This window comes from Talpa occidentalis, unplaced genomic scaffold (assembly GCF_014898055.3).
Source record: "Talpa occidentalis isolate TD23 unplaced genomic scaffold, MPIMG_talOcc4v2.1 talOcc4.5, whole genome shotgun sequence".
NCBI classification, from domain to species: domain Eukaryota; kingdom Metazoa; phylum Chordata; class Mammalia; order Eulipotyphla; family Talpidae; genus Talpa; species Talpa occidentalis.
Genome location: NW_023604861.1, coordinates 48,798,283 through 48,825,242, shown reverse-complemented (window position 1 = coordinate 48,825,242; position 26,960 = coordinate 48,798,283). Strand labels below are relative to the sequence as shown.

Here is a 26,960-nt window from a genome sequence, read left to right as displayed (position 1 = left end):
TGTGAATGTGTATATTGGGGTGGGAGTACCAGGGATGGCATGGAAAAGTAGGTCATCACTTCCAGCTTAAGTTCCCTCCTTATCACAGTTCTCACATCTCTTCTGCTGTAGGTAGCCTCCCTTAGAGAGAGGATGATGCTAACACTACTGCCACTTTCTACTACAACCAAAGGTTTGCAGGAACAGTTCTCTTTGGGAATATGTATCTTTTCTCTGCTGTTCTCACCCAGGTTTCATGCCCAAGGCTCTATGCCCCTTCCCTCTGCCACCCTCCCCTCCCCATCTAACTAGTTTGGCTTCCTATGGGATCATTGTCTCCAAGTATGTGTTTTCAAGGTTTGCTTCATGTCAAAACTGTTGGTAGCTTGGCAGAAGTTGGAGGCTCTCTGGACAAGATTTGTAAGGCATGGCAAAGTGGACCTTGGAAGTTCTGGTATTAGTTTTTTGGAATGTTGTATTTTCAAGTTTAAATGTATCTTTGTCTTGTTTGGCATTTCCAAATCTGCATTCTGCTAGATCAGGCTGGGAGAGGTCCACAAGTTTGAAGATCTTGATGACTTAGGAATGTTTGAAGGCAGAGGAGGAAGTGCTATGAGGTGGATGAGTTTCTGGCCTCTCCCAGAAAATGAAGCCCACACATGTCAAGAGCACAGAGTCCGGACATAAGTAAACTGGGCTCCATTGTCCTGTGAAAGACAAGTGTGCAGTTCCTGGCAACAACATGTAAATATTTTTAAAAACTAACAGCAAGGGTTTCAAATGGTTCTGGGGGACTGGGAGGAGGGCAGAGAAGTTCAGATTTTGCATATTTTCTGAACTCTGTGAAACAGATCGATTGTTGTAATATTTAGGCTTATTAGAATTGCAAAGAAAGGCTCTGGAAGTGCATTTGGACCTTTGCATTTGCCTAAAATTGCACCAAGCAAGCAGAGGTGCTAGCTCCCAGTTCACTTGAATTTTTTTTCGCTCTCTTGCATGACACATTTAACAGTTAGAAACAAAAAGTCTTCGCACAATGATCTCAGTACCAAGTGGGAGTCCGACTCTGCACTTCAGAAGGGAGCTTGGCTGGCCTACGCCTCCTAAGTCTGCAACTACTCCTTTCCTAGCTTCAAAAGGATGGCAGTTTGTTCCTTCCCCAAGCACATGTGGCAAGTCACTTGCCCACAAATTGCCCTCGCTGCTCACAGGGGCCCGGTGAAGGACAAAGGCTGTGACATGGGTGCCTTGCTATCAACACAGCTACACACCCCAGCCAGCCGTCTGCCCAGCATGTAATGTCTCCAGCCCAAAACAATAGCTGTGCACTGCTCCACACAGTGTCTCTCCCACCAGGGAGCCTCCATTCCACTCATTCTTTCATGGGACTCTGTTATCAAGGCTACTGTGTTCTGTTGTTAGTTATCTTAAATGGCCAATCAAAAGTCAAGGCCTTTAGATTGTGGTGAAGACACAGACATCTGGCCATCTATAATCCCGCCTCCTTGTTCCAATGAAGACTTAATCTCATCCGTTGAAATCATTAGAAATCTCTCCGTCCACATCCAGTCTGCTCAGAGCTTGCTGTGCTCCTACGCAGCAGCCCAACACCCTTTCAGCAGAGCAGGGCTGGAGCCTGGAGCAGCTTAGGAGAGATAAAGGCACTGTTCTCATAGCAAAAACTGTACACCGCCCCCCCTCCATATACACACACAATTTCTGGACTGAGCAGGAGCAGCTCTGAGCAAACTCAAACCTCCCAGATGATCCCAACCCCATCTGGGCAGGCAGTGAGAGGCACTGACTGCCCAGCTACAACTGTTGTCAACTGTCTTCATAGGTGTAAGGACACAGGCCGGGGTGCAGCATAGAGCTGAACATGCACGGCCCACCTGCCCACTATGCAACTGCCTCCACTGAGTCTGGGGGGTCTTTGCAGGCTTCCCACTCTGCTGACTTTCCCATCTTCTCCCATTGCTACTTTGTTCACTACCTCATCCTCCTAGGCCAGGAGCACTATCTAGAACAGAATGAGGTCTCTGTCGGCATATAAATAAATGAGTACCTTGCTAATTTATCAGACCAAGTGAGTCCGTGCATGGTGCCTGCGTGACATAGTAATGACTTGAAGAAATGGTAGCCTAGACCATCCATTTCTTCCCTCTCTGGCTGCAGCTCCATTGCGTGTGACTGAGTATGGAAATGTTGGGGTCAGAAAGATGCCAAGTGTTGTTCATTATGCAAAATTGGGCCTGTCTGGTAGGGGAGGCTGCAGGGAAGCCTTAACCTGTGCCTAGAAACCTAATCACCAGCCTCTGTCCACACTCAAGTAGGGAGGAAATATCTGAATACCAAAATTGATTAAATGCTCATTTTTCCAAAGTGTGGCAGTGAGTAAACTTTCAGTAATTACTGTTAAGCTATAGCAGCTGCCCTTAGTAATGACTTTCAGAATTATGCAATCTTAATACACTAAAAAATGCATAACCACTGGAGATTCTTATAAAAATATTTGAAACTATCATAACTCAGAGCTTTAAGGAGAAAGTCCTACACAGCCCTGCCTTTTTCAGATCTGGGTTATCTTGCTTGCTTTTTTTTTTTTTTTTTTTTTTTTAGTGATAGCAGCATTGATGAAAATGCAAACCTCCTCTCTTTATGTCAGCGTATAATACATATGGAAAATGCATCCCAAAAATTATATATGGCTAGAGGGAAAAAAAAGGTATTACAAAGAACACATTTCCTCACACAAAAAAAGCAATTCAGAAATTAAATAATAAGGTCCTTTTCCTCTCATATCCTCAAATTCACTTTATTTAAGCCTACAGATGACAGGTAATTCCTGTTGCACTTAGTAAAGCCCAAAGCTTGAGTGAACATATTTCTCTTTCTAGGCTGCTTGCCTTCCGCCCCTCTCTGGCCACATTAATTAATAGTTAAAATGCTGATTGCAGACATGTCACTGAGAGGCTTGGTAAAGCCTCCGGATTGCTGCCCTGGCTCTGCAAACATGATGAGTCTTCACCATTAAAGTGCTAGACCAGGAGAAGAAAGTCCCAAATTCACACAGAAAGGTATATACCCCATCCCATACATTCAAATAAAAACAAGCAAATATAGACAAAAATTGCAGAGAGAGAGAGAGAGAGAGAGAGAGAGAGAGAGAGAGAGAGAGAGACTGTGTAAGCCTTGCAAACAAGTAGCAAACAACATGGACCCTTGCATTCATCCCTGGCTGAGGGACTTCCCTTACCATTCTGGACCACACTGATGAGGGTGACGATGGCCAGCAGGACAATATTGCCCATGGTTTCTTGATCCATGTTTGCTTCACACTCCCCACTGAGAACTGCTCTGACTCCGTGGCACCTCAGACTTGCACTGTGCAGAAAAGGGAAGTGAGGGCCTGCACTGTCTTTCATCATTAGAATTTCCGAAGGACCCAGCACAATTACATAGTGTGTTCTTCCTTTTTTTTTTTTTTTTTTTTTTAATCTAACCACTAAAGTGCCCTGGCTCGTTGTGACCTGCCAGGAGTAGCAGGACTTGGGAGAAGAGCTGGAAAGAAAGGAAAAATGAGCCTTTTAAAAAATATATAAAGCACCAAAAAGATCTGTGTCCTGTCCTTGTAGTCCTAGGGGAAAAAAAATTGACTACTTAACACATCATAGGGTCTGGAGTAGCAACCACAAAAAAGGTCTAGATGGGGTAGGGGAGGGAGAAGAGACAGCTGATGTCTCCATTTCTATAGAAAAAGGCAAAAAAATAAAACCAAATCAAAGAATTCAGATAAGGGAAAGAAGTGGGATTACAGACAACCCTGTAAAAAAAACTTCCAAACAGGAAGGCTTGCTAAGGACTGTAACTGACTTTTCTGAGATAATTGTTGAGACACCATCTCAGGAATTCTCTTCAACATAATCGTGCAAGTAGAGAGAAGGTCTAAGAGTGGACCTGCTGGGCGCAGTAGATGGCATGTTACAGGATAGCTTTCTCAGTGTAAATAGTAATTAGAAATTATACAGAATATTGAAGATTCCAATTCACAATGTATACAAATACTGAATCATTATGTTGAACAACTGAAAATAATGTTATATATCAATTTTACTTCAATAAAAAATTAATAAATCAAAAGTAGGGCATATACACCCTCAACACCTAAGAAGACAGTAAATGAGCAAACTATCCTAACTTGTCAGTAAATGAGCAAATTATGTTGTGGGTGCCTCTCTTGACAATGAAAGCAATTAATGGACTTTTTCTACAGTAGAAAGGAAGAAAGAGAGGAAAATGGAAAAAGAAAACAACATTCCTGCAATCTTTATCCCAGAGTCAACAAATATTTAACAGTGGTAATGAGGAGTTTTTATCAAATCCCCACTTTGAAAGAGAACTTTGGCCACCATGCTTGGTGACAATGGGGAGTGGCATCTTGGTGTAGAAACAGGCCATCATGATAAGATCACACATCTCACATGTGCAGCGAGCTAGCTTAAGTGTCCTCAGGGCAGTTTAAAGAGAAAATAGTCCATGGAGATGCCTGGAGACCAGTAGCAAGAGCTGTCCCAAGCTGATCAGGACACTCAAGAATATTCTCTGAATGCCAGAGCACTTTGCAAAGTATGGAATTATAAGATTGCTTAAGGTCTCACCATGAGCAAGATTTGTGTATTCACCTTAACAAAATCTTATTTGTATGGGCAGTTTGGCAAGTTTCAAGGACAAGGAGACTGACCCCCATGAAGAATGAATTCTAATACTTATCAAATCTTAATGACAATGCATCAGAAGTGAAGGCCAGTCTCCTCAAAAAAGCAGTTCGGTTGCAAACAATAGAAACTTAGCTCTAACTCGCTTGGGGCAAAAGGGGAAATTTATTGATTCAAAGAATCCAAAATATTGAACAATGAAAGTGAAAAAGAGCAGAGATGTGGTTAAGGCAGAATTCTCTCTCCCTCTCTCTCTCTCTCCTCTGTGGATAGCTAGCTAGCTAGACAGACAGACAGATGGATAGGTTGTATATAGATATACATGTAGACATAGACACATATAATCTCCCTTGACCAGAATCTCTCCTCCTCCCCCTACTTCTTTTAGCTTGTCAGCGCTTTTCACTGTAGATCAGTTTTCTCCATATAGCTGGAAAGATGTGCTTTGAAATTTTACATTTACAGCTCTGTCCCTTGTAAAGGACTGACTTCTCTCCTCTAAATGCAGAATGATCTCACTGACTTGGCAGGTCAGATATCCATCCCCACGACAACCAGATAACAAAAACGAAAGAAGCTGGCAGGTTCCACAGTTGTCATATGGTTGAAGGAGACCATTCTTTTAAGTATTGGGGCGGGCACTCCCTGGTGGCGCAAGGGGTTAAGACACAACCTGTAAAGCTGTCTGCAGCCTCTGCAGCACAAGTTCAATCCCCTGGCCGGCCAGGGAGATGGCCACATGGTGCAGAAGACCTCTCCTGGCTCACCCGCTGCTCCCCACAGCAGTGTACTTTGGTCAATCTGCCTGTTCTGTTCCCCACTTTGTCTCTGATGAATCCTCTCACTCCCCGCAACTGTGGGCTGTGCCCCACCTCTTGTATGCATAAATAAATAAATCGTAAAAAAAAAAAGGATTGGGGCGGGGGTGGGGGGTGGTGGTTTGGGAGTGCTGGATACATGTCCTGCTGTGACTGCCCAGTGTTCATAATCTCAGATTAAAATGCCCAGTTTTAAAGAAGACTATCCTCCTGCTTGGGTGTTTGTTTATGGTACGCAAGCTTGTGTTCCTCTCTGTAGACACAGAAAAAAACACCAACAAAACCCAACATGGTCAGCCCATGATGACTTTGGAAACCTCACCAGCTCTGTAGAAGGCAGGAAACCAGAAAGAGCAGCATCTCATGCTTGTTTCCAAGCCCCCAGGAGCCACTCAAACAGAAGGGAGGAAGGCCCAGAAGACACCTGCTAGGAGGTTCAGTTGCTCTGCCGACACACAGATTCCTCTCTGTGGTAGGATACCCACGTCTGAGCTCCCTTGAGTCTCCTGCTGGATGAAGAGCACGTGCTGGTAGAGTAAGTCCACTTCAGCCAGGAAGAGCATTTTAACAGTCAGCTGAGTTGGCCATTAAATTAGAGTGCGCACATTAAGATTCTGGCTGCAGCTGCAGAGGATCACTTATCAGAGGTGAAGCCTCTGGAAATGCCATTCATCTCAATAGAGAGCTGCTGAGACAGAACAAAAAGATGAGGGGCGCCAGGGGAGGGGGTGGGGAGTGCAGCAGCCCTGCCCTTGGATTCCTAACAAGATGTCGCCAGCCCCACCGGGGTCCTTGGCCCTCCTGAGGCCTAACCCTGGTCAGACCAAGCCCAGGACCCATGAACTGAACAACTACTCCCAGAGACCTAGCTCATGACAGGCACTGAGGAAAGAGCTTTGCATTTGCCTCTCTGGGGACAAATTATCCCTCCCATTGCCCAAATGGCAAAACCGAGGTCAGAGAAGTTAAACCTCACGTCCAAGGACACAAGAGAGGTAAGGAAAACTGGGATTCAAATCCAGGCCTGTCTAGCTTCAAAGTCTGGGTTTTAACCAGCCTGAATGCTGCTTCTGTCATACTTCTCTGAACTCAGGACTCCCTGGCCCTTCTGCACTCATGCTTGGCAATCTCCCCACAGGCTAGTGAATTGTGGAGTGATCCCTTAGCCCTTACAGAGAGATTTTATTTTAATAAAAGAAAGTAAAACATATGCATCTCACAGGAAATAACATTCCCTGGACACCTGACCACTAGTGAAGGTGATTAACAAGAAATACCCTACAGCCGCAGACTGTGAGCCTACCCACTCACCCCCAGACCCCTGCTCCTGGGACCCTCGGTGCTTATGCATATGCTGCACTTATCTGCGTGTGACAGGTTAGTTAGACAAATGTTCTGGGAGTAGGGAGAATAATTAGCACATTCATTAATTAGAGTACTGCTAGTAGTTTGACTGTGAAGGACAGCCATTTGTCAACAGAGATCAGGACAGCTGGGGCCAAGCAGCAACTCAGGGAGGCAGCAATTCAGGGGAGGCGGTGGCACTGACCAGCTGCTATTAGAAAACATGGGAGCTGCTTATGCACTCAGCAGCAATATGCCTCCATCACCATGGAAACTGGGACCACTTCATCTGACTGTCAGGCAACAATATTCACGAATCCTTCATCTCACCTTGGGGTGCATGTTGCCATTTCATGACTTCTTAGCCCTTCACTTTCCATTCAAGTTTGCCCTCGGTGTTCACTAGGACCAGGCTCTACCTGTGTGTAAATGTTGGGAATGAGGGAGGGGGTACCAAATTCTCCTGGGCTGGGAGTCAACACTGAACAGGACAGAGAGACATAAATTGTAGATGGTTACGGCAATTTCTTTTAATTTCAGTCTATCTGAAGTCTATTCAGACCAATATCAATCTGAAAGATAAGTCATATGAACAAAGACCAGGTCCTGATCTGTTCTAGATATTACATATCAATACTCTAAGAGATCCAAATCAGCCTAGTTAAAGTGTTACATCTCCTTCCCCAACCGCAACCAGATGACCTTCCTTTACATGGACCCAGGGCTCTAAATTGAATTAAGAGGATGAGAAAAACCCTCATACCATTATACAGACAATGAAACTGAGGGACAGTGAATTTCCTATGCTACTGATTACATTTCATGCATCTCAGGGGTCTAAGATAAGTGCTTTAAAAATCAAAATGACATTTACAGATAGGACTTCAAGTCTCCAGAATCTCAGGTTATAAACTCAGAATACTAGTGCAAGGAAACAAACAGAAGCTTAAGTCCACAGACATTTCACAGAGATTGCGAGAAAATAAGATCGTATCCAGAAAGCCTCTTCCCTCTCCTGTCCAAAATAAAGGCAATACACTGTATTTTTATAAATTTGTAGGAAAGTTACGTAAGTAACCCATAAAGTGAAGAAACATCTTGCAATATGTTGTGCACAAAAATAGAGGTTAAACATAGGTTCCTTCACCTATGGTTTAATCCATCTTGTAGGATCTCTAAGCAAAGGAGGTTGATAATAGGCATGGTCTGACTGGGAACATTCATTCTAATAGGGTTTAAAAAATTGTAATGCTCATATATGCTGAACTGATTTTTTTAAAGATTTATTTATTTATGCATACATGAGCTAGAGTACAGGCCAGAGATGCAGTGGGTGAGAGGATTCACCAGAGACAGAGTGGGGAGCAGAACAGGCAGATCTACTGAGATACACTGCTGAGGGGAGCAGCAGGTGAGACAGGAGAGGGCTGCTATGCCGTGTGGGTCACCTCCCTGGCTGAGGATTGAACTCGTACTATAGTGGCTGCAGGTAGCTTCAAAGCACTGTATCTTAACCCCTTGCGCCACCAGGGAGGCCCCTATGATGAACTGATTTTTGACAAAGTAATTCAGGGGGTAAAGTCTTTTCAACAAAGAATGCTAGAACAATTGTATATTCCTCTGGGAGAAAAATGAACCATGACCCCTCCCAAAGTCACACAGAATATAGCTAATTACACAGAATATAGTAGGTCTTAAACATAAAATGAAAACTATAAAACTTCTAGAAGAAAACATAGGAGAAAGTCTTTGTGACCATGAGGAAGGCAAGATTTTTTAGATAAGACACAAAATGTGTGAGGTATATAAGGAAAATGAATCAATAAATACAATTTCATCAACATTTGAAACTTCTGTACTTCAAAAGACACCATTAAGAAAATAAAAAAACAAGTCCCAGACAAGGAGAAAATATTTATAATACATAAATTTGACACAGGACTTATACCAGAATATAAAAAGTACTTATTTCAAGTCAATAAAATAAACAACCCTATTTTAAAAATGGATAAATGGCTTGAGTAGGCATTTCACAAAAGAAGACATCCAAATGGCTAGTGTGTGAAAAGATGTTCAACATTATTAGTTATCAGGAAAATGCAAACTAAAACCACAATGAGATCCCACTATAAGCTTCTTAGAAAGGTTAGCAAGAACAGTGAGGAAGTAAACTTGTAAATGTGAAAATGGTCCAATACAAATTAAAAACACTTTGAAAAAAGTTTGGCAGTTTCTTTCAAATCCAAATATGTACTTACTGTATGATCTAGCAGTTTCAATCTAAGGTGTTTTTCAAAAATGAAATGAAAATACATATCTTTAGTCAAGGTTTGACCAGAGAAGCAGAACCGTTAGGAGATAATACATGGACTTGTTATAGGGGTTTGACTTTACACAGTTTTAGGAGTTGGATAGAGTTTATGAGAGTACATTGTTTTTTAGTGTTGTTCTCCATAACAAAATACAACAAACTGCATAGCTGGAAACAACACAAATGTATTGTCTCACAGTTCTCAAGAGTAGAAGTCCAAAATCAAATTGTTGGCAGGGTCATGCTGCTTCTGAAACCTAGAGGGGAGGATCATTCCTTGCCTCTTCCTGGTTTCGGGTCTGCCAACAGTCCTGGACTTACCTTCACTTATAGTTGCAACACTTCAACCTCTGTCTCCATCATCACATAGTGGTTCACCCCTCATGTATCTGTCTTCACACTGACATCTTCTTGTAAGGACAAGTCCTATTGGATTAGGAGCCCACCTTACTGTAGTATGACCTCTTAGTTAATTATATTTTCAGTTACCCTATTTCTAAAGAAGGTCACAATCGGAGGTACAAGGCATTAGGATTTCCTCATGTTTTTTGGGCAAGACACAATTCACCCCATAACTGTGCGATTGCTGTTTCTGCTGCTGGTACTGGAGCCTAAAATTCAAAGGACAGGCCATCACGAAGGGAAGAGATACATAAAGAGGGGGAAGTAAAGACAAACTGAAACCTACAAGGCTGAGCTGATGCTAAATTTTAGGAAACCATGAGGCCAGCTGGAAGGAAAGTCTGTCACTCATTGGCTTTTAGTCCAAACTTCAATGACCAGGGCATTTTGTGGAGAATGTAGAGACACCCCACCCCCTCCAACTCAGAGACGACAGAGAAACTGAAGGAGTTTCCAGCAGAATCTGGAATTGCTGAAGGCACAGTCAGATGTCCTTAACCAACCAGGTGACCCAGCAGATGAGCAACAGTGTGTGTCTGACAGAGCCAGGTGCCCTTCCTGACATGCTAAGGTAAATACGACAACTGTTGCTTCACTTACACCTTCCTAATCTCATATAAAATATCTCCTATGGCCCAAACTAACCCACAGCTATGTGGGAAGTAAAAGCATTGATAAGATGAGCCAGTGCATATCTACCACAGCTTGACATCTCTGGACACCTCTTCAACCAAACCAAATTGAACTTTCAAAAAAGACAATGGCAAAATCATGTTTCTATCTAACATACTGAAATTTTCCCTATGCAACTGCTCTCTTCCCAAAACAGGATATAGAATTCTTTATTCACTTGAGTGATGTTCTATTCTGTTTCTAACTGAAACACTTTCCCTTTTTGATATCTGGTAACTAAATGCTGAGATATAAGGTTAGTTGTTATTGACACATATTATGTTGTACAGCAGGGAACTGAAGAGAGGAAAAGAAAAGCTGGTTAATATTTACATAAATATATTCAGATCAAGATAAAGAAGAAATGTTCAACACTATACAGTACTTATTTCTACAACTGGTTATTGGCTATTAACTAATATTTATAATTGCTTTCTACTATCCATTCCATTGCTCTCAGCAAGCACCTTGCAGGTCAATGTTCTTTTCCTGGTAAGATGACTCAAATCTTCATTCCTGAAGGGTCTGGACCATTATCAGTCCTGTGTGTATTAGATTGTGGTTGGTTTATGTTGACATTAATCAGAGGAAATGGAAGCACATAAGCCTCACCCTCATCATACAGAAGGCTGATTTCCCCTTGGTAATTAGAACTAATCACCACGGTCAAGAAAGGAACCCCCTTCTTTGCCTGTAGGTTTGCTGGCATAAAAAGATGGAAAATAGAGCTTTCTATTTAATGGAACAATTGTTCCTCAATTGGAAGTGTTCTCCCATAGAAACTAAGATTTCTAGATGGACTAGCTGAGCCCAAAATTGCAGAGATGGGAAGAAAGATCACTACTGGACTGCTAGGGGTGAGAGTGAGTAAAGCCTCTCCCATTTTTACACCCTGCATCCTAGTCCCACAAATCCTGGTTATTTCAGAAATACATTGGTCACTAATTTGAGCATTTACTGCATCCTGGAAGACATCCTCGGCCCTGAAGGTGTTGCCACCCAGTTGGTACATAGCAAAGCCTTTAAAAGTCCACTCCATGGTTCTAATAAGGTCAGTTGCTTCACTATAAGAATAATAAAGCCCACAATGATGAAATCACTGCTGTATTTCATTTGCTAGAAAATTACTTACTTGATTGAAAGCAATGGCAGATAGAATTTCATGACAAATGAAGTTAAGTTCATGGACAGTGGGTCTGGCAGAAGTAATGTAGTCAGGGAATGGATATTTATATACAGAGCAAGTGTCTATTCCAGTAAAGACAAAGCACTGCCCCTCCCGTGATGAAAGTGGTCCGTTGTAACCAAACTTTCCCCAGGGAGCTTTCTACTCACCTCCTCTAACCTAGGGAATTGTGCCATATTGTGTATATTTCTACTCATAGCTGTTTGAATATTCAGCAATCACCAGAGTTAAATAAACTTTGATGAGTAGAAATACATGTTTCTATGTCCATAAAACCCTGCCCCATGGCCATATTTGTGAGCCTGTTGGGCCAGATCCAACAGTGAGGAGAGATGCTAATTGATATCATCAAAAGATCACTTTGTCCACCCGATTAAGATCCTCCTCTGCTGCAGTTGCTTTTGGTAAGTATTCACATGGGATGCAAATTCTCATCTTTTGTGGGTACTCAAAGAAATCTAGCCATAAACTCTTCCCCAACCTTCTTGGCACAAGTTTTCCAATCATGTTCCTTCCAAGTTCCTTACCACCATGCTAAACCATTATCCACTGTCTATGAGTTAGGACAGATCTGTACTTATGGCCATGTTTTCCTGTAGATACAATGACAGTCACATTCACTCGTCAGTGTTCTGACCACTAAGGGGATTTTCTTTACCACTGTCCTTCAGGGTCATTCTGGAGCAAACTATATTGCTGGCAGCTCTCCACTTTTGGGTAGTATGAGCATATTGCCACAAATCTTAAGGTGCTTTGCTGGGATTCATCTACCGAGACCTGCTGAATGCCCCAAACAGCAACCCTTCTACCACTGGCACTTACAGCACCATTGTATCAGCTGAGCCCTAAGAACCAAGTGGCAGAAGCGCTTACATGGTAGCCTGAAATTGTATGTAAGGCCTTTTCTTATTCTGAGGTTTCACTCAAAACTGGAAGCTTTTTTGGTTATTTAATAAATGGGTTAGATTAGCATGTCTAAATGAAGTATATTTTGCTGCCAAGACCCAAATTGATCTACTATACATTATGACCCTTTCTGAGTGGTAGGAGGGACAATATATAAGAATTTATGCTTCACTTTGAAAGGGCTAATTCGCCGTGGCTCATACTACTGGATTCCTGAGAAACTTCAAGGCAAAGGCAGGCCCAGGAATTTTGTGGAATTAAAATCTACCACATGCCCACATAAATATCTGTATTATAATGTTTATAGCAGCTTTATTCAAAATAGGAAAAAAACTGCAAACAACCCCAATGTCCATAATTGGGTGAATGAAATAAACAAATTGTAGTTTATTCTTACAATGGAATTTTTTAGTAATAAAAAGGCGCAAACTACTAATACACCCAACATGATTCTCAAAACCACTATGTGAAGCCAAAAAAGACAGACACAAAAGAATGCTGTCTGTTCCATTTACATGAAACTCTAGAAAAGATCGATACAATCTTTAGTGACAAATCAGATCAGTAGTTGCCTGGAGCTGAGTCTGGGCTAGATATTGACTGTACAGGAACACAAGGGAACCTTTTTGGGGTGATGAAAATCTTGATTTTTGGTGATGGTTTTGTGAATGTACACACTTGTCAAAACTTGTGTACCTAAAATGGGTGATTTTACTGTATATATGTTACAGCTCAAAATTTATAATAAAAAAGAATTAATCTTTTTGATGTTTACTAGCTTAGCAGTATTTTTTCACTTAAAGGTTAAAGTGAGTGGCATAGAAATAGACAATCATTTTATTTGATAAATCCTCAACAAGTAAATTTATATTCTATAAACTATAGAATGCATGGCTTAGAGAAACTTCTGGCTTTGCATTTCAAATAGGTTAGAAACAAAAGATGGCAGAAAGTTCCATCAATCATACTTCCTACACAAATCAGAAAAGTTGCATGAAGGGCCACCCCAGGTATATTAACATCTTGTATATCTTCCAATCTACTATTTGCTTCTGTCTCTATTTTTAAGTAGTTAGGTGGTATGATCACCTGACTTTCTAAGGGAATGGGGTCAGATATCCTGGGCTGACCCAAACAACAGATTTCACTTCTATAGAAAAGAATCAATGAAAGAGCTGTAAATTGCCTCAGATTCCAGACCTTCTATCTTCAGCCAGAAACCAGCAATATAATACCTATTCAATCCCCAAAGAAGCTGAGAAAAGAAAAGGCATCTAGAAGCCTTAATTCAAATAAGCATTAGTTCAATTAAGGAGCTAATCAATAAACAGATAGGAGTTTACCTGATTCTTTTAGGAATCTGTTAGAAAATATTTCCCCAAATCAGGTCACTATGTAACTAATCCTAACTCCTTGGGACCAACTATTCTAAATCAAGAGAGAATGGATTGGTTCTACTTAAACCTGGATCCTACAGCACTGAAGAAGGCGATATTGAAACAATAACAAGGAGAAGTTTTGTTAGCATAGCACTTACTGAAGGCTAAACTTCTGCCCAGAATGGAGCTAAACATTTTACATGCATTATAATTTTAGTCAATTTATCAAGACAGATAGTAAGAGGTAAGTAGAAATGAAGAGCTAAGCCCTTTCCCTAGTCTAACTTCCAGCTTGTGTGGAGACTCTGCCTCAGGTTCTGCTCCACTCCAAAATTCTCAATTGACGTATCTGATATATGGAAACTTTCAATTATCAACACATTCTCAGCAAACTAAAAATAGAGGGAAACTTCCTTAACTTGATTAAGAACAGCCACAAAAAAACCCTACAACTGGTAATGGAATTTGGGTGAGCTGGTGGTAGGTGAACAGATAGGGTACCCAGGTACCCAATTAAAAATTACTAAATTCATTTTTCTAAAAACCTACAACTGACATCATACCTAATGGTAAGAAGCTTTCCTGCTAAAATCAGGAAAAAGTCATCACATCCTTTCAACATTGTACTAGAAATCTTAGCTAATGCTATAAGACAAGAAAAGAAAAGATATGCAGATTGGAAATGAAGAAATAGACTATATTTGTTCATAGATGACAGTATTATCTATGTTCAACAATAATGAATATCTTCTGAACTAGCAAGTGATTATATCAAGATTGAAGGACACTAGGTCAATATACAAAAGTCAGTCACTCTCCTATATGCCAGCAATGAGCAAGTGGAATTTGTTATTAAAAATAGAGTGTTACCAATCCCCCAAATAAAATATTTTAGTATAAATATAACAAAATATACATAATATATATATGAGGAAAGCTACAAGACTGATGAATGATATCCACAAATTAAATAAATGAAGATATTCCATGTTTGTGGATTGGAAGACTGGCTCAGTATTATAAAGATATTCACTCTTTCCAAGTTGCAATCACAGTTAAAATGCCAACAAGTTATTTTGTGGGATTTGACAAATTAAATTCTAAGTTACAAAAATCCAGATTTGCCAATGCAATATTAAGGAGAAAAACAAAATTGGACCACTGGCAGTAATGGGCTTCAAGACTTTCTATGAAGCTATAGTAATCAATGGAACAGAATAGAGAACCTACAAGTAGTCCCTCATAAATATCAACTTACCTTCTTACAACAGAGCAAAGATAACACAAAGGAAAAAAAGATCTTCTTTTCAATAAATGGTCTTAGAATGACCAGACATCCACATAAAAAAAAAAGAAGAGAAAATGAATCTTAACACATACCTAATATTCTTCACGAAAATTATCAGCACACTAATTTCTTTATAGTTTCTTCTTTTATCTCTTTAGTAATGAATGTTTGGATCTATAACAAATCATAACCTTACAGGATCTTCAACATAACAATGCTTTAAATTTGCATGGTACATTGAGTTGTAAGTAATCTGTTAGAAGAGTGATTCCAGGTCTTCCACTGATGTATTAAAGGAATCAAGGAATTAGATACAGTTCCATATGTCCAGATCCTTACAAGGACCAGATGATAGTTAGGAGGAAGATTAAAAGTTAAATTTTTTATGTTCTTTCATTTATTCACTCATCTAATAACTACATATTGAACATTCATTGGAATTAGACAAAGTAGACCTATCCTGTGGTCATATTGGTTAGGATTAAGTTTGTCTAAGTATAAACAGAAGAAATAACAAGATATCAGTGACTTAATGTAGCATTCATCTTTTTCTCATGTAAAAACAAATAATAGTGGTTGCCAAACCAGGCTGGTATGGGAACTCTGAAATCATTAAGCACCCAGGTGTCTTCTCTTTCTGTTCCACCATCACAAAGTCATGTCAATGACTTTCATGTCAATATCACTTAGTTGTCCAAGATAGCTTCTGGTGCATCTGTCACCTGCTGTGCATTTTAGGAAGCAGGGAAAGAAAAAGTAAGAAGGGAAAAGAAAAATCACCCTCTTAGAGAACTTTTCTGGAAAACTTACCTTTCAACTTTAGCTTCTAGCTCGAATGCTATCATAGCCAGAATGCTATCATATTTCCACTATTAGCTTCAGAGAAGTCTAAGCATGTTTTCTTTCAGCCAGATACATTACTTCTCTGAAATTAATTTGTGATAAATAGAAAATGGATAATGAATAGACAACTATTTTAAATCTTCTGTACAGAAAATATCAGGAAATCTCAGAGGAAACAGCTTCTAAGGTGAAACCTAAAGAATGAATAGAAAGTAGTTGGCAAAGAGATGAAGAAACTGGAAATGATGTGTTCAAAGATCTTGAGCAGGAAAAATATCATGAGGAAGTGGAGGAACTGAAGAAATTTCCAAGTAGCCAGAAACTATATTGAAGAGATGATGCTCCAAGGATTGGGGAACCACATCACAAAATGAGCCCTAATAGTCCCATCAAAGAATTCTGATATGATCCTGGGGCAAAAAGAAACTCCACAAGGATTTTAAGAGGAGTCCCACAAATGGATTTGCATCTTATACTCTCACTCTGGCTACAATATGGAGTATAGATTGGAGGGACCAGCTTAGAGACAGAAAGAATAGTTAGTGTTCATTTCAGAGGTCTATAGAGAAAATATGATTAATTAGACTGATATGATGGCAATGACATTGGGTAGAAGTTGTCAGATGTAGGAGCTGTTTATTAAATAATAGGTGTAAGACTTAGTGAGAGATAGTGGTTAAGGAAGAGGAGCAAGATTCTTAGATATCTGACTACATTCAGGATGAATGTTGGTGCAATTCCCTGATAAGTTCTTCTCAAGGCACTTTTCACTACCATCATTCTTACAGAAACTTGTCAACTTCATTTAGTCACATAGCTGGCATTCTCTGTATTTGGTTGATGGTTGATTTTGGTTTTTTTTTTTTTAAAGATTTATTTATTTGTGCATATAAGAACAGGGGTACAGGCCAGAGAGGATTCACCAGTGACAGAGTGAGGAACAGAATAGGTGGACTGACGGAAATACACTGCTGAGGGGAGCAATGGGCAAGGCAAAAGAGGTTTGCTGTGCCATGTGGGTCACCTCCCTTGTAAGGGATCGAACTCATGCGGCAGTGCCAGGAGATAGCTTGATAGTGCTGTCTTTAACCCTTGTGCCACCAGGGATGCCCTGTATTTGGTTATTTTGGATACTCTTATTTGATGAGTACCAAAGCTCCACTTGGCAGTACTACTGAGAAGTGGTGAAATTAGATATGATGCAGCTGTCTGTATAAGAAATGAACACCTATCTCATGATAGGAGAAGGAGTAGAGGGTGGTTTGGCTGGCAGAAGGAAGGCAGAAGAATAGACTCAATGAAGAGTCCATAAACCTGGTACAGTGAATAGAGATCTGAATTATAAATGTTATCACCCCCCCTTAACCCCCAGTCGATGGCCGCAGGGCTTCCCACAGCTCTAGATTAGGGGTACAACAGCCACAGTGAATGATAGCTCCTATAATCATGGAGCCCACAGAGAAGAGGGAAGAAAAATGGAGAAGGGGACCAGGCTCCCTGCAGGATGCCCTCAGGGTGCAGGCAGTCTTTCTGTTTGAGAAGAGCAGGGAGAAGAGACAAAAGTTCCTCTGGTTTTTGTCTGCTTTTCTTTTATTGACTGAAATTAGGCAACAAGCAAGGAAAACATAATACTCAGATTAAATGACTGAGCATTCAAAGATTCAAAAGTTAAGTTTCTTCCCTTAGCAAAATTAGCCTGACCACATTAATAGAGGATATATGGCATTGAAGTGTTTTTGTTCCTGTTTTCCTTTGGGGAAAAAAAAAGCAAGTTGAAAACATTATTGTTTGTGGTGTTAAATGGATTTCATAACTAATACAGGATGTGGCTAAATTCATATTACTGTGATAATTTTAATTGAATTTCCTGACTCCCACTTGCCTAATTGTCAACTTTTAACACTGCATTAAACATAAGGTTCCAATGTTATTAATATGAAATGCTCACATTCCCTTATGACTGTGATTATATTTTGCTCATCACTCTTGAATGTTGTATTAAGTTATTTAAAAGGGGCCTCCCCGGTGGCGCAGTGGTTGAGCGCTGGGTTGCGAAGCTGCCCGCGGCCTCTGCGGCGCCGGTTCGATCCCCGGCTGCTCCCCGGCCACCGGAGGAGGGTCCCACATGGCGCGCAGACCTCTCCTGCCGCCCGCTGCTCCCCTCAGCAGTGTCCTTCGGTCCTTCTGCCTGCTCTGCTCCCCGCTCTGGCTCTGGTGAATTCTCTCACCCTCCCGTGCTTCTGACTGTACCCAGTGCATGTATAGACAAAAAAACAAACAAATAAAGAAAAGAAAAAGAAAAAAAAAAAAAAAACATAAAAAAAAAAAAAAAAAGTTATTTAAAAGATATCCCAAGAGATCCTTATATGTTTACTACATTAGAAAAAATACACATGTTATCACGAATCCTGAGAGATGTTACAATTTACATTGTATATGAAGGTTGTTGAGAACCACTTAGAGATATTCTTAGTTGGCCAGAGGGTTTAACTAACTCATATCACCCATAATGTGTAACAGTTTAAAATAAGGAAAAAAGCCAGTTGCATTTTCCAAATGCAAACACATAATTTAAAATTATCTTCAAAAAGAAAAAAAAAAAGAAGGCAAGGTATTTGAACCATGGTTTTATTTGAACCCAGTAACATTGCGTATATCACACTCCAAAATTTAAAGTGACACAAGATTATCAGCAGAACCTCCCAAACTCACTTCTCACTCCCTTAGAACTGTCATTAACCACATCATCTAGAGCACACCAATGAACTATGACACAGTGAAAGACAACAGCAAACAATCTAAATAGCTCTAACAGAATATCCACTAAATAACATTTGATTCTTTGAGATGCCCTGAGAAGCCTGGTCATTTTATTTTGTTTTTAAATATTTATTTTATTTATGCATACAAGAACTGGTACAGGTCAGAGGTGTGGGGGGTGAGGGAATTCCACCAGAGACAGAGTGGGGAGCAGAATAGGCAGATCTACTGAAATACACTGTTGAGGGGAGCAGCAGGCGAGACAGGAGAGGTCTGCTGTGCCATGTGGGTAGCTCCCTGGCCAGGGATCGAACTTGTGGTGCACTGGCTGGCAATAGCTTGATAACACTGTCTTTAACCCCTGTGTCACCAGGGAGGCCCCAGCCTGGTCATTTTATACAGGATTGCAACATGTTTAGTTCTCTGAAGACTACCTACAGCAAGAGAATAAGGAGTGAGAGAGTAAAGAGAAATAAGAGTATGAATTCTAGGAACCTTTGTTGAATGCAATGAAATGCAAGCAACTGTGTATATATTATTTTATTTAATCTGACAACCTTACAAAGAGGCACTATTATCCCATTTTACAGATGAAAATATGGAACTTAAGAGACATCACCATGAGCATGTGGTGAAGTTAAATCCTGGACTAGGTTTGTGTGACTCTAGAGAATTATAATATTGATAATAATCATCACTAACATTTACTGGTTGTTTTCTATGTGTAACCAATACTATTCTGAACACTTCATGTCCACGAAAACCCTTAATTTTCACCAAAAAAACCCTCCTTTATAGCCATCATGTCATAGAGGAACAGACTGAGGGCTGGGAAGTCTAGATCACTTTTCTACCATTACACAACTGCTAACAACAGAGACAGCCTCCGATCCTCATTCCCTCAGCCCTGAGCTCTGGAGCTCCTGGGGTCTGCCCACGGCCTGCACTGAACTGACAGAGGAAGGCGGCAGCTGGAAGCAGGTGCAATGCAAAGGAAGTGTCAACTTGATGGCAAAAGAGAAGAAGGAAATAAAACTTTAAAACAACCAGAAACCAAAACTAAACTTCTGAGGCCAAGACACCCAACAAAGGGGGTACTCAGGATGAGGGCAAGAGTTTGGGGCCAGTGCCTATGTTTTCTCTGAACTTGGGGCATGGAGTATCCAGGATGTCATAAGACTGCTCTGAATGTAAACAGGAGGTGCTGTCAAGACTTCAAAGGTCAGGGACCTTGCAGGAGTTCTGGAAGCTGCACTGGGGAGGCAGTGCCATTGGGACCCCACTACCTGGTGCACGCTCACTCCTGGGTGGACCCCACCGGTCTGCTTAAGGCCGGGAAGCACATAAATACTAGTTCAGATCTTCTGGGAGCACACTTATGTTGAGTTGCCCTTACTCCTGGAGATCACTCCCTCGGTCCTGTTCATCCCTGTCACCACCATTCCCACCACACCCCCAAGTTACTCAGCCCCCTTGAAGCAGCTCAGCTCTGCTCAGAGCTGGTAGCTGTTTCCCAACCTCATATTACAGTGATGTTCTTATCGGGCTACTAAATGCTGACATTCCCATTTAAGCCAACTATTTTTTCTTATCACTTTGAATGATGGATTTGGTGGCCGAGAAGGGGGATCCCCCTAGAGGTCGTGAAGACACTTGCCTGAGCATAATCTCCTGAAAAGAACTGCAAGAGCCCAAAGAGATGCTACTATGTTACTGAACGAAACTGGAAGGGGAGCTTTCCAAAATGTCTTAGTCATCTGGACACATCTGATGGATGGGCCCTTCCCAGCACAAGGATGACTTCCACAGGGGCTCAACCAGAGTGGAGCCAAGAGGAGTCAGACATGGGGCAATGCGGCGGCTGGTGGCCTGGGCTACTTCCCTCACCATTAGAAGTGTGCCTGCCTCCCTGTTCTACTTACAGGCTGGAGAACACTGAATCCTCTCACATTTTCCCCTACTTAGAACTGACAGAGAGGCCTCCAGGCTGGGGAGCAAGCCAGAACCGATGAGGAGATGGTCTCTACTCCCACTTCCCAAGAAGGCACTCACCAGCCTCCCTCTGGCTGGTGAAACATGGCAGAACTATTCTCCTAAGAGAATAAGTGACAGCATGTTCCTTATAGTAAGAGCTAACATATATCAAGCATGGTAAATGCAACTAGGCACTGTACCAAGTGTCTCATTTAATATATGGACAAAATCTATGCTATGTCCTCTTACAGGTGAAGAACAAGAAGCTCAGAGACTCCCAGTCACTTGGTTGTGATTACACAGCAAGACTTCAAAGTCAGAGGCCTAGTTGTCTCACAGTGGACCTGGGGCCTTTGACAACCTGTCCTAGGCCACATGCAGGCCTGGAAAAGGAGCAAGGTAGCAAACCCAAAGCAGGAAAAGGCCTGACTCCCTCTTGGGGTGAGCCATGGCCAATTGAAAAACAATCTTACCACAGAGGTGCCTCCTGCCCAGCCAGGTGACAACGCCTCACAGCCTGATACAAACTCAAAAGAGAAGTGCATCAGGGGGTAAGAGTAAACTGGGTGAAGGGGGGTCCTTTGTTGGGGGTGGAATGAAGCTAGCCTGTGGTAGTGATTATGAGGAGTAGATACAGGGGTAGAATTATAATGTCGTACACCTGAAACATCTATCATTTTAGAAACCAATGCTACTTCAAAATGTATTTTAAAAAAGCAAAGGGATGAGACAGAGTACAGTGTAATGGTTTAGTGAGTAATAAGACAGATGCTGGGAATGAGTTGTTCACATAGTGAAATGAACACTTTGGCAAGCCCTGAGTTTCCTAACAGGAACCAGAGGCTGTAAACTAAGTAAAAACTTCTGCTAAGCGCCTAGGGCCTGAAGGCATGCAGTCTTTTCAGAGGCCACAAAGGCCCCCACCATTGCCTCCCAAGTCTAGGGTCCTCGGTCAGGATAGTGAGAGCATAGTGAGAGCCTGGGTTAGCAGGCTACAGACATGTGCTGGGTCCTGGGAATGATCCTCCAGGTGCCCCCAGCAGGAGGCAGGGGAGAGGAGAGCAGCCTCCAAAAACAAACCATTCACCCTGAAAGATGGCAGAATTGCACAGTTTTCTACACAGGTGAGTAATCCCCACAGGGACCCCTCCAGCCTCTCTCCCCATATCTGTCACCCTCAGACCTGGAAATGCTGCTATGAGGAGGGAGTGGAGTCCTTCCCTGTCCGAATGTCTTTCTCAGGAGAGAAAAGACAGGATTAGCTGGCTCCTCTCTCCAAAGAGAGAAAGATTCAAAGTTTTCTGTGAATCTCTGAATCCTCAGCTCAGGACTTTTCTTTCAAGCTTAGTACATCCACCACTTCCCCTGGTGTTATTCAGCGTGTTTTATAAAGAGCTGGAGCTGGAGCTACTTCCACAGGCCATCTTTCAGGGAGCACACAGTTATTTAATGCAAAACAGATAAGAATCCCATAGCAGATTGCTGAGAGTGTGACCCCATGATTCAGACTTATTGGAATGAATCATTAGAAGAAACTCAACTGAGAGGTAGGTGGAGTTGGAAATATCCCAAGACCACTCTGGCTGTCCAACATTGTTTGTGTGAGTCTCCTTGCTTAAATATGGGGCCTTGGAGCCCAGATAGGTTTGTAGGGGACATTTAGAAGAATCCCCCCAACACACACACACACACACACACACACACACACACACACACACACACCCCTATACCTGCACCTCAGAGAAAACTGACAGCTTGTATGTTCCCAAGGCATCCCTTGGTGCCTAAAGATTTCCCACATTCAGAGATTGCTAGATTGTCCTGTGCATGCCACAAGAGCTGGGGCTAAAATGCTAGTGTTTTGTTTCTGTTGACTTTCTGCTACACGGTCATGTCACGCTAGCTCTACTTACTTAGTTCCTGCAGGATTGTCTAGTTATGGCTGCCCTCCCCCGACAAGGTTCTGTGATGAGAGGGGCAAGGAGGACAGAGGCAGTGACACAGGGATCAAGAGCTGCAAAGCTACCCCACAGCTGCAGCCCATGCCCCCACAGCCACCTCTCTGCCAGAGCTGTGACACTTCATGTCCACATTCCCATGGGATGGGAAGTGATTTCTGTCCCTTTTTGAGGTGCTTCTCACCAGCCTTTCCCAGACCGAACACTCCTGGCCAACGATGGTGTCAGTACGGTTCTCTAACTGTGAGATGAGGGGCAGTTCAATGTGGGAGGAGCAGAAGTTGCAATATAGTTCACTTGCTCATTTCCTTGTACCGTGCAGGGAGGAAGCCTTGTAGGTTCAGGTTTGTAGAAGGACAGTGTCCTGTGTGAACACTTCCTCTTACCCAACCTCTGTGTAACTCCACTTCATCTGTCTCCTCCCACACCCCTGGGCTTCCCACCTCGCTCCTCCTCTCTTCAGGTTTATCCTCCCACTCCACCCTGCCCCCAAAGCCCCTGAAGGAATCGCTTCTTGTGTTATGGAAAATCTAACAGCTTAGAGTTTGCTCAAATGCCCATGGGATCTCTCCTCTGTCCAACCTTTTCCAAGTCAGGATTACAGAAAATGGAAGGCACACGGGAAGCTTGGGGGCTCAGGTACGCAGGCGTGGCTTGGGGGGAAGATGGATTTAGGCACATCAAGGACCAGGACCCAAAATCTTCAGGATGCGCCCTGCTGACAGCTCGGGGGGCCATTTCTTCCTCTTCAACTGGAGCTGGGGCACAACAGCAAGGAAGATGGCAGTGCGTATTTCCTTGCAGGTCAGACCTGGGCTATGAGATGAGTAGCGGATGGTCTCTGTTATTGAGCGAAGCAACCCAGTCCAGATTGACAGGAGGAAAACATGTTCTTCTGGTTAACGTGGCTTTGATCCTGGACCTCACAAAATAATAATTCTGTTATATTGGACCTGACTCACCTTACGAGCTCCATGACATGTATTAGCATCTGTTACCAATGAATGGTGTCCCCCTCAGAAGATGTATTCAAGTCCTCACCTCAGAATGGGATTTTTTTTTTTTCAAATAGGGTCTTTGCAGATGTAATCAGTTAAGATGTGTAATGCTGGAAGAGGGCCCCTAGCCAATACCCCAAGTATGCTTATAAGAAGAGGTGAAGAGACACAGAGGCACACGCAGGAAGGAGAAGGCCATCTGACAGTAGAAGCAGAGATTGAAGTAATAATATGTCTACAAGCCAATGACCAAGGATTGCTAGAAACTCCTGAGCCAAAACAAAAATTATGAAACAGATTCTCCCCTAAGCCTTCAGAGAAAACAGCTCACAACACCTTGATTTTTGACTTCTATCCTCCAGAACTATGAGAGAATAAATTTCTATTTTGTAGAATCACCCAGTTTTGCTACTTTGTTAGGAAAGCTCTAGGAAACCAATATAGCTGTCAGTAGGAATGGTACCAGCTCATATTGATTCTTTTTTTTTTTTAATAGAGGCATGCTTATTTATTTATTTATTTATTTGTTTGTTTGTTTTTGTTTATACATGCACTGGGTACAGTCAGAAGCACGGGAGGGTGAGAGAATTCACCAGAGCCAGAGCGGGGAGCAGAGCAGGCAGGAGGACCAAAGTACACTGCTGAGGGGAGCAGCGGGCGGCAGGAGAGGTCTGCGCGCCATGTGGGACCCTCCTCCAGTGGCCGGGGAGCAGCCGGGGGATCGAACCGGCGCCGCAGACGCTGTGGGCAGCTTCGCCAGCTTCGCAACCCAGCGCTCAACCGCTGCGCCACCGGGGAGGCCCTCATATTGATTCTTTATGATCCCCAAATCTCCAGTGATAGGAGATGCCATGTCTCAATTCATCCCACTGAAAGGAAAATTATTAGAGTTGAGGTCTGTTGTGTCCTGTTACCGCCACTCTGCTCAATCTCTTATAGGTATAAAGACAGGATACCACTGAAGACTAAGCTAACAACTCAATAACAGGCAGTATAAATAGATTTGCAAGTACTAAAGGCAGGTTTCTATACTGGAAACTTGAGTGATGCCTGCTTTGAAATATGATAAAACTTTTATATCAGTCACCCTGCAAGAGCCATTTCCTAGTCACTTAATAAACCAAGAACAGGGTCTGAACAGAAATATGCTAGGTCCATGAACATCTCAGAGACCCAAATATTTACTATAATGCTTTCTCTGGTTTGGAGTTTCAAAGATATTGTATAATATAAGGTATAAATAAGCCAGATATCATTCAAAATTTCAAAATTAAGAAATGAATGATATGAATAGGAGATTGTTGTTTGGATTGTAGATGGGGAAGCCTTGTGGAAGGGAGCTTGTATTATTCCCTTCCTGAATTCCACGTGTTGATGTGCCCCTAACCAGGTGGAGAAGCACGGATATATAATTAACTGAAAGATTAAAAACAATAAAAAATATTGTCTGGATAAAATTGAGCCTAACAAATATTTAGCCAGATAAAGATAAAATTTAAGCTGTAAACCTCACATCATTACCTTGGATTTAAAAATCCAACTACATACATGTAAGGGGGCAAAATGTCATTACATGAAGCTCATTTAAAATAAATTAGTGTTTTTCATTTAAAAAATATGAAAATTTACACAGAAAAAAATATAGTCTGAACATTTTTCCTTATCCTCATTTTTTACTTTTATCCCTTTGGGAGCAGGGAAGGAGGATGAACTCAGTCTAATCCTTACTTGTTTGCAACATCCATGTGTTTTGATAAGATGCCAGCTCCAAAAGTGGGTTTTGCTTTGCCCAATTTAATAGGAAATCTGCACCCCTCCCACATTCCCACATCCACACCCTGGTTTATCATGAAATGCACCATGTTTCTAAAAAGTTGAAAATCCAAAATAGAGTCTTGACTCAATCAGATATCTGAAGTTGGATTATGTGTTTTTTCATGGTCTCCATATACACTTTGGGATTTTAAACATGATGATATTGCAGAGATTTCCCCTCATACCCCATGACTAAGTCCTTACTAACTTTAATTGTTGACTTAAACTTTTATGTAGATAAATCACTATTAAATCAGTGTGATCAATTTCCTTAACTTGTGGATTTCCACTTACCAAGTTGTCTGTCAAATTACCTTTACCTCATATGTTCAATTCGGCATCATTATAATTTCAGTGCTCTAATAATTCTCGATATTAAAACATTAATGCAGGGATATTAATATACCCATGGTTCCCAACAACTTGGCTTTTGTTTTTTTTTATTTTAATTATATACCATATATCTGATGTCTTATTAGCTAGTGCTTACACTTATAGCCCTTAACCCTGCCCAAATATACCAGCTGGAGCCCCAGAAAAGTTTTTGTGAGGGTCTGGGTATTTTTATCTTTCTCTGATAAAAAGGGGAAGACTCATCTGGGTCTTTAACCTGTTTATCCCCTTTTCCTATTGGAGCTAGAATGTCATGTCAGAAAAGCAGCCATCTTTCTTCCTGGAAATCAGAATTCCCCTGCTGAAGATGGCAGCAGAAAACTAGAAGGAGCCTGGTTCTGAACAGATGACTCCCTTAAACAACTTCACAGGCCATGGCCTACCTATCTCTGAAATAAAATAATAATCCTCTCTGAACCAAGAGTGCAGAAATTAGCATAGGGTAGAGAAATAGATCAATAAAATGAAAATAGAGAACTCAGAAATAGATCCAAACTGACCATAAAATTAAAACTTCATCTACTCAACTTCATCAAAATTTAAAGTTTCCACTTACCAAATGACATTAAAAATATGTAAAGGCAAACCATAAAGGGGAAGGAAATATTCACAGTACATTTATCTGACAAAGGGCTTATATCCAAAATGTATACACTGCTATAAAAGAAAAAGAAAACAAAGAAAAAGGCAACCAAATGTTTTTATTTTTTATTTAAATTTTATTTTTATATTCCCCATACAATTTGAACCCCCTTATTTTGACCCCAATCACTCCTTTCCCCGCCCCCCCCCCATGCCCCATAGAATGTCTCTGGTTCATAGTTATTTGTTGATTTTGATATTTTCTTTCTTATAGTTATTTTTTTTCCTGGTCCCTTATTTAAGTTTTCTAGATTCCTGCTATGAGTGAGACCATCCGGTATTTTTCTTTTTCTTTCTGGCTTTTTTCGCTGAGCATGATCCCTTCCAGCTCCATCCATGGTGAGTAATTGCTGAGTAATATTCCATGGTGTATATATACCACATCTTCTTGATCCAGTCATCTATTTTTGGGCATTTGGGTTGTTTCCAAAGCTTGGCTATTGTAAATAGTGCTGCTATAACCATAGGGGTGCAGGTGCTCTTTGGAATGGATGTTTCTGTGTCCTTTGGGTAAATACCTAGGAGTGGAATTGCTGGATCATATGGAAGCTCTATGTTTAGTAGGTCAAGAAATCTC

General features: G+C 41.6%; 1 protein-coding gene across 1 annotated transcript in view; it reads right to left on the bottom strand.

Annotated features, from left to right (window-relative positions):
- The window catches only part of ALOX5AP (arachidonate 5-lipoxygenase activating protein), a 78,078-nt gene that overhangs the window by 18,445 nt on the left and 32,673 nt on the right, over positions 1 to 26,960 (bottom strand). Inside the window, exon 3 of the mRNA XM_037528696.2 lies at positions 3,236 to 3,363. Within this exon, the coding sequence (XP_037384593.2) occupies positions 3,236 to 3,363 (128 nt within the window). The remainder of the gene's footprint in view (positions 1 to 3,235; positions 3,364 to 26,960) is intronic.